At 41.5% G+C, this 8521-nt stretch overlaps 1 protein-coding gene across 1 annotated transcript; it reads left to right on the top strand.

The window, feature by feature from the left end:
* Nucleotides 1–6463: 6463 nt before the first annotated feature.
* Nucleotides 6464–8521, top strand: LOC127774375 (leucine-rich repeat extensin-like protein 4). The gene has a single exon (XM_052300604.1). The coding sequence runs from the start codon at nt 6672–6674 to the stop codon at nt 7914–7916; it is 1245 nt and encodes a 414-aa protein (XP_052156564.1). The 5' UTR covers nt 6464–6671; the 3' UTR covers nt 7917–8521.

Below are 8521 nucleotides of genomic sequence, written 5' to 3'. Positions count from 1 at the left end.
CAATACTTTCATAAAACTACATATATTTTTTCCGAAGCATAAAACTGCATATTTGAGGGGAGCAAAACTATAGAAACATGAAATTTATCACGAAGTTACAAATCTAGCATCGATTTTACCAAAAAAAATATTTTTTAAAAACTCCAGTAGAATATTGGTGCTAGGAATCTAACCTCTAAAATATGTATTCTTTTAACTTTATTACTAAATCTAGTTTTATAATACTCTACATTAAGTCTATAATTTAGTAATAAATATGATGCAAAATCTATACTCTTGTGATACAATACTTTTAAAGCAGTAGTTTTGCGATAATGTGATCAATTTTTTTTTTAAATTATTCTTCCCTATTAAGGAAGAATCTAAAATCTGGAATGTAGAAATGCAAGCATTGATTTGACGATGGAAAAAACAAGGAGCACATAAAACATCACCGACAATCTCACTCTGAAGGTGCAGGCGATTAAACCGAGATATTGGTCCAACCAGTGAGGAGACTGGACCATTTTTGGACCCTCACACACGCATGCTAGCTATAAGCATTTCTCAACTCTAATCACTCCATTACTTCCTTGATTAACCAAGAGAGGTAGATTAATTAACAGTGTTGCTCACCAACTGGCCACCTGTGTGCAAGATGCCGACAAAAACTAGATATAGTATGCTTTCAGTTTTTGTTTTAAAGCAATGGTTCTTCACTTTGCCCTGTAAAATCTATCTGAAGCAATGCCTGAATGTCTGAATACTCGCCATGGCCTACCAGTAACCTCTATAACTAATCATCTTGAGATTATTTTGGGTGTCAGTGAAATAGTGGGATAATTCTATCATGAGCTCAACAGTCAACTGTCCTTTGCAAAATGTTTGGGCATATGCTTCTTCAGTGCTTGACCGACAACATTTTTTGGATGCATGGTTTGCTGCATTTTGTATCATCCAACCGACAAGCTTGTTTGATTAATTACCTCGTCATAATTCCAAATTTAATTGGATGAACAGCATTGCACTATTGTGAGTAACAGTGTGAATTCGCCACTAAATCAGGCTATGCATGCTGGGGTCCTTTTCAGGCAAGAAAACAGCTATTCACCCACGTTTCCTTAGCATATCCTTTTTACCTGTTTAATTCGTCGGCTGAATTGTTTATGACTATTCACCCACGTTTGTTTTAACCAAATATCTTTTGATATTTAATTTGTTGGACAATTTTTTACTAGCCAACAGGAATAAAGATCATGTACACAACTTCCTGTCAGGCTCTGATTTTTTTTATGGTGTTTATGCTCCACATTTTATATTAGGTGGGTACGACAGTTTTGTTTGTTACTAGCTCCATTTTTTTTAATGTATGGTACCGTTGGCTTTTTAACTAATGTTTGATCATTCGTCTTATTTAAAATTTGTTGTGTAAATATAAAAAAAGTTTTAAATCATGCTTAAAAAACATTTGACGATAAATCAAGTCACGATTAAATAAATAATAATTACATACTTCCTCCGTTTCACAATGTAAGTCATTATAGCATTTTTCAGATTCATATTGATGTTAATGAATCTAGATAGATATATATGTCTAGATTTATTAATATCAATATGAATGTGAAAAATGCTAGAATGATTTACATTGTGAAACGGATGAAGTAACTTTTTAAATAAGACGAATGATCAAACGTATTTTAAAAAGTCAATAGTGTCATACATTAATAAATGGAGGGAGTATAAGAGTTTTTGAATATAGATGACCAAATGGAATATAGATTTGTGGTTCAGGTTTCAGCATTAGTAAAAGATTTTTGTAACTATTACTCCCTCCGGCCTACAATATAAGGCATACACGTATTTTAATATTCAACTCTTAAAATATATTTCCGACAATTAGTCTAAAATAAAAGTAAGTTTCATTTGATGAAAATAATATCATTGAATTGCCATAATTTATTTAGTTTTAAAAATGAAGCCAAATTTGACATCATCTTATATTATCCCACGTGAGACGGATGGAGAACACAAGGAATATGCACTCTTGGGATTTTTAATTTTACTAGAATAAAGTGCCCGTGCATTGCAACGGGTGAAGTTTATTTTAATCTTATTATTGTTATATGGTTTAGTTAAAATAAAATTCATTGTGGGAGTTCGCTTGGATATATATTTTTTTAAAAAATCATGATCTGCAGTTAAGAGTATGATCGTCTCAAGTTAGCATGCGAGTTTTTTTAAACAGATTTCTTATATGATTCCTTCTGTATTACCAAAAGTGAACGATCTTAAAAACCGACTCAAATATGGATATGTATTTCCAAAAGCAAACGAACTTAAAAACCGACTCATACACGGATGACGTACCAAAATACCGGTAAAAACATCTTCAATTTTTATAATAGTAGAGATCAGCCATTATTAATGTAATTTTGCAGATAAACCTAAAATTTATTTTCAGACCTTAGTCTTTTATGACATCTTCATTAGCGTTGCAGGACTAAATTGGCATGCCAGTTAAAAACCATCGCGTGGCAACAATTTGGCCAAGTAACAATGTATGGCGTTGAAAAAAAAAAAGATTGCCATGCCATGTGCAGTGATGCTACAGCACCTTAGTATGCTACTATTTGTGGCATAACAAATAACAATGTACAATAACTGAAGAGTTCATTTTTGAAATTTAAAGTTAAAATGGTAAAAATAATAAAAAAAATGTACAAATACCTGGTCAATTACTAGTCTGTTCTAAACAAGATATTAAATCATATTACAATTTACACTGCAAATACTTTTCCATTTTTTTTCTTTTACATAACAAGTACTCTGCCTTTACCTCTTCTTTTCCCCCTGTCACGTATGCAGGTTGACTGCAAATTAATATCCTTCACTTTAGCTTTGAGCCTTTATCTCTTTAACCTTTTCTGTCACTCACATGTTGCTTGACTTCAAAGGTGAAAAGAAATTGACGAAAAGAAGCTATAGTAGGAGTAAATAGTAAAGGCTGGTGATTGTACAGTTCATTTTCATCACCAACACCTTGGTGTGAATCATAGTACACTGTGATTCGGTCGAGTTTGAGTTAATTGCTGTCATCTAATTCTAGTGGTTAATGGCCATAAATAAGAGGGTACAGCAGTTAATGATGGTGCAAGGCAAGCAGGCCCGGTCAGGTTCAGAAAAGAACACGTACAATTGTTAACGTACGGGTACATTGAATATTTTGGTAGTATCAAAACCCAGCCCGTGTGAAACACACGATTTTTTCCTTGTTTTCTATAATCAGTACTCCATTTACCATTATAATATGTGCACACTAAGATCTAATGATGTTTTCTTATCTCTTTTTCTCCGATTAATATGGTATTTTGGGCCACTGGAACAAATATATGTTTTCCAGAATCAATCTTCACCATTGTAATCTACTCCCTCTGTCCTAAATATAACAACATCTAGCTCTTAAAGTTTGTTCCAAAATATAACAACTTATTCACCAACATTCTCTTCTCAACTAATCACAACCCTCCACCATTCAATTTTCTCATCTACCTTCACATTTTCAACCAATCACAACCTTCTTCCAGTTAATTCTACCTACTTTCTTAATACCTGTTTCTAATCATAAAATTTCTTAAATTCTGGGACAGAGGGAGTATGTACGCTAAGATCTATCAATGCAAAATTTTATTTTTTCTTTTCTCTAATTAATATGGTATTTTTGGGCTCCTAGAACAGATATTGTGGTTTCTTTTCAAACTCTTTTATAATAATGTATTCTCTCTATCTATTTTTGATAGACATATTTCTAAATCTGAAAATTTTATTTTTGATAGTCATATTTCAATCCAACAACCTATCTTAATAACTTCCACACAAGATTGGCTAAATGAGCATCGAGAAATGTAAATATTAATGAATCGCTTATTTACGAGGAATAACTAGTAGCATGTTTAAATATATGATAAGTAGAATTACTTATCCTTGGTCTGTGTGACAAGATGAAATATGACTATCAAAAGTAGATGGAGGGAGTAATATATTAAATTATTATTCTAAAGTTTATATATAAGATTTTTTTTTAGTCTTGAATTTGAACTTAAGAGTGAAAGTTCAAGTGCCTTTGAATTTAACTTGGTAAAAGTGAAAAAGCAAATAAACAGGAAGAGATGGCAGCTGTTGTAGTGCCGTATAAGCAAAAAACTGTGTATCGCAGCATGTGAACATTGTTGTCTTAGGACGTTAATAATCGATCATAGCCATGAGTGAGAGTGACCATGCATCCATCATAAGCTCAACTTGATGACACCATCATGGAATATCTACTGCCGAGCACATGAACAAATTAAAAAGTGCCATCATGGAAGCTTTACTGCTACTCGTGTTTAGAGGTGGCGGAGGATTTTATTTTGTAGTGCACAATCATCATTTGAAATATATATCAAGCTTACAATATGATTAGAACCATAAGAATGAAAGGAAATTGTTAAAATGATGTATAAACTCTAACTTAAAAAACCTAACATTGTCACCAACGTGAGCCTCGCATGGTGAAAAGTATACATATGACTACAAGCTAGTTATAGGTAAAGTAGAAAATCAAAAAACACATCAAAATTTTGGCATTTTGACACTCCGGTTACATATGCTACCAAAATGTGAAAATGCCAAAATTTTGCAAAACCGAACCAATCCTACATTATTAATTTTATCCATGATATATAATTCTTGTGAGGAAGCATTATATATTTGTGATATATTAATTTCACGTTTGACATGCATGATTTTTTAAGGTCGTGTTCAGAGACCTAAAGGTTCCAACAAATAGCTTATTACTATCTAGCTGGTGGAAATTTGGAGAAGCTATAGCTTGTTTCTAGCTGTAATTTATTTTTGAATCCTCTAGCTAGTGTGTCGACCTATTAAAGTAGTTTAAGATTTTAAAAAGCAGACGATAAAAATTTGGGAAAGCTACGTTTCCTAACTAATGGCCTCTAATTCAATTTATAGATTCTACAACTACAAATTTTTAAGGCCTTGTTTAGGGGAGCTTAAGATTCTGAGAATCTGCTGGTTGGTAGCTAGTTTCTGAGAATCTGGAGAAGCTGGTTTTCCAACTTTTGGATTTTAGTTCATTTTCTGGATTCTATAACTACATATTCTCAGAATCTAGGTGATAATCTGGACTGTTTAGGGGAGCTAGAGATTTTGAGAGAAGCTACAACAGTTAGAAGCTCTCCAAAACAGGCCCTTAGAATCAATGTTAAAATCTGTTTGGGGAGCTAGAGATTCTGGGAGGAACTCCAGTGGCTAGAAGCTCTTCCAAATTGGGTTGAATCTACAATGAGAATCTAGAGTATTTAGACAAGGCCGGAACTGGAACTAAATGGCAAAGTGCTACTCTCTTGCTTTACTCTACTTTGTACCGAGTTTAAGCTGATGTAGGTGCTTTACTCTACATATGATAAAAATAGATAAGCTATAACTAAAGTATTTTCTCGACCAGGTTTCTAGGCATCTTCTAACCTTAAGGGAAAGCTAAATACCAGGACCTTGTTTCAAGGTGTGGGAACAGGGTGCTCAATCTCCTTTCCCAGCTTTGCATCTATTGCGAGCAACGAACGCTTCTCTTTCTCCATGTGCCTCCTGCTCCTCCTCTCTCCATCACTTCTTGCCGCTCCCTCGTCCTCTCGTTCGCTTCTCCTCCTCTCATCTGGGTCGCTGCGGGGAAGGACGGGGTGTCATACCGCGGCTCCTTCTCTTTGCCTATTGCTCCTCTTCCTCTCGTCTAGGGCCACGACAAGTGAGAATGGGGGAGTGCCGCAGTCCTCGCGACAATGGAGGATAGGGAGCAACGCCACCGTAGCCATAATTGTTGTGTCAAGGGAGGAAAGAGTATGCTGTTGTCGAAATTGACACTTCATAATTCATATGATGGGCTTCCCATTGCTTGTTCGCGACGAATTTGAAACCCCGAGATCTCCGGTCATCGGATTTGGTGTTGCCCAACCTCTTTGTTGTTGTCGCCAAGTAGAAACGGCGACAGTAACCATCTCCATCCCTTCTTCTCAGTTCAGATCTGATACCTGATGAGTATCAATCGATACCGACACAAACGGGTATCAGTTGGTACCAGATAGGTATCAAACCGGGGTACTAGATCTAATATCGATAGGTCTCGTGATATATAGTAGCCCTGTAATCTTAGATCCGCCCCTCGTATTCATGAGAGCTGAAGATTATACATAAGTGGTTACAAAGTATCTCGAAGATTCTTGTGTAAGAAGCATGAATAGGGCTTGGAGTCTGGGCTTGACCTACTTACACTATCATCATCCAGGCCCATATCCAAAGTGGACAAAGCCCAACCCACCTTCACCTTGTATCTAATAATTACCGTCCTGTAACGTAATCCGGGTTGCAAATGCAATGCAAGCAGCCTTGGGGGAGGGACCCCAAGCATTACTTCCCTCCCTGCGCCATAAATCCCTCCCACCGCCGCCTCCCCCCGCTGCTACGCGTCCCCCACCTCTGAGCTGTGCCATAGCTGTCCTCCTCTCCACTCCACTCACCTCTCCACCTCCCAAGAACTCCCAAATCCCACCCCGCATTGCCATTTCCAGCTGTTGTTCTTGATTCCTTGTTCTTCGGCGATCATTTCGGCTTCTTTTTGGTGGTGGTATGAGAGTTTCGCGATGAGGAAGGAGGTGGTGTTAGTGGCCATGGTGGTGGTGGTGGTGGTGAGCTGGGTCGTTGCTGCCGGCGGCGAGGCGGCGGCGGCGGCGGCGGCGGTGGTGGTGGACCCGGCGTGGAGGTTTCCGAGCGCGAGGCTGCGTGACGCGTACGTGGCGCTGCAGACGTGGAAGCAGACGGCCATCTTCTCCGACCCCAAGAACCTCACCGCCGACTGGGTCGGCCCCGCCGTGTGCGCCTACACCGGCGTCTTCTGCGCGCCGCTCCCCGGCGCCGGCGGCGCGCCGGGGGAGGTCGCCGTCGCCGGGGTTGACCTCAACCACGGCGACATCGCGGGGTACCTCCCCGCCGGGCTCGGGTTGCTCACCGACCTCGCGCTGCTCCACCTCAACTCCAACCGCTTCTGCGGCCTCGTACCGGACGCCCTCCGCCGCCTCCGCCGCCTCCACGAGCTCGACCTCAGCAACAACCGCCTCGTCGGCGCCTTCCCCGCCGCCGTGCTCGACCTCCCGGCGCTCAGGTTCCTCGACCTCCGCTACAACGACTTCGAGGGCGCCGTCCCGCGCCAGCTGTTCGACCTCCCGCTCGACGCCATCTTCCTCAACCACAACCGCCTCCGCTTCGCCCTCCCTGACAACTTCGGCAACTCCCCCGCCTCCGTCATCGTCCTCGCCGGCAACCACTTCGGCGGCTGCCTCCCGGCGAGCCTCGGGAACATGTCGGCCACGCTCAACGAGATCCTCCTCATCAACAATGGCCTCGACTCCTGCGTCCCGCCCGAGGTCGGGTTGCTCCGGGAGGTCACCGTGTTCGACGTCAGCTTCAACTCGCTCGCCGGCCCGCTCCCGCCGGAGGTGGCCGGGATGCGGAAGGTGGAGCAGCTCGACGTCGCGCACAACCGCCTCGCCGGCGCCGTGCCGGAGGCCGTGTGCGACCTGCCCCGCCTCAAGAACTTCACCTTCTCCTACAACTACTTCACCGGCGAGCCGCCGTCCTGCGCGCGCGTCGTGCCGGCGGCCGACGGCGACCGCCGGAATTGCCTCCCCAACCGCCCCTACCAGCGCACGCCGCGGCAGTGCGCCGCGTTCTACGCCGCGCCGCCCGTCGACTGCGCCGCGTTCCAGTGCAAACCGTTCGTCCCCTCGCCGCCATTGCTGCCACCTCCGCCGCCCGCATACCCCGGCCCATTGCCGCCGGTGTACCCCGTCCCATACGCCTCGCCGCCGCCACCGCCGCTTTACCGATGATTCTTTCACAAGACAAGCATTGCCACCTTCCCCCCCTCGCCGTCGAAGTGGAAGAGAAAACCGACGAGCTCGCCGTTCACAATTGTACGTGGTCAATTGTTGTTATGCTTACATTAGTAGAGTTCTTGATTGATGATAGCTACCGGCGTAAACAAGAGTAAAGTGCCATATATATATCATCACTTAGTTGATTTTGCATTGGTTGGTGTCTGTTCTTCTGCGTCGTCATCATCGTCATCAACTGGCCTGAATTTTCGCGGTGATGGCGAAATGGGTTGGAGGTAGGTGATGTGGGGGGAGTTTGGCTTTGCAAGGAGGGAGCAATCTGAGCTTTAGGTTTATGGCTAATTGCGATAATTGGGTTGTGAATAATAAGCTGTTTGAGAGAGACAGGTTTAAGGTGATGAATTGAGGAGGATTTGAGTGTTGCAGTGTTATTATTTCGGGTTGTATAGAGTGAAGCTTTTGATGGTTTCTTCTTCAGTGAAAGCTTCAGCTGAGAGCCGGGGGATATGTTTTTAGATCAAGAAATCTTTCCTAATTAAATTACTTTTGTATCACACCTACTTACTGTTATTATTCGATTATTATTATTATGATATTCA

The sequence above is a fragment of the Oryza glaberrima genome, chromosome 5 (genome assembly GCF_000147395.1).
Source record: "Oryza glaberrima chromosome 5, OglaRS2, whole genome shotgun sequence".
NCBI lineage: Eukaryota > Viridiplantae > Streptophyta > Magnoliopsida > Poales > Poaceae > Oryza > Oryza glaberrima.
The sequence above is the reverse complement of the archived record's forward strand: the minus strand, read 5'-3'. Positions and strand labels throughout refer to the sequence as shown.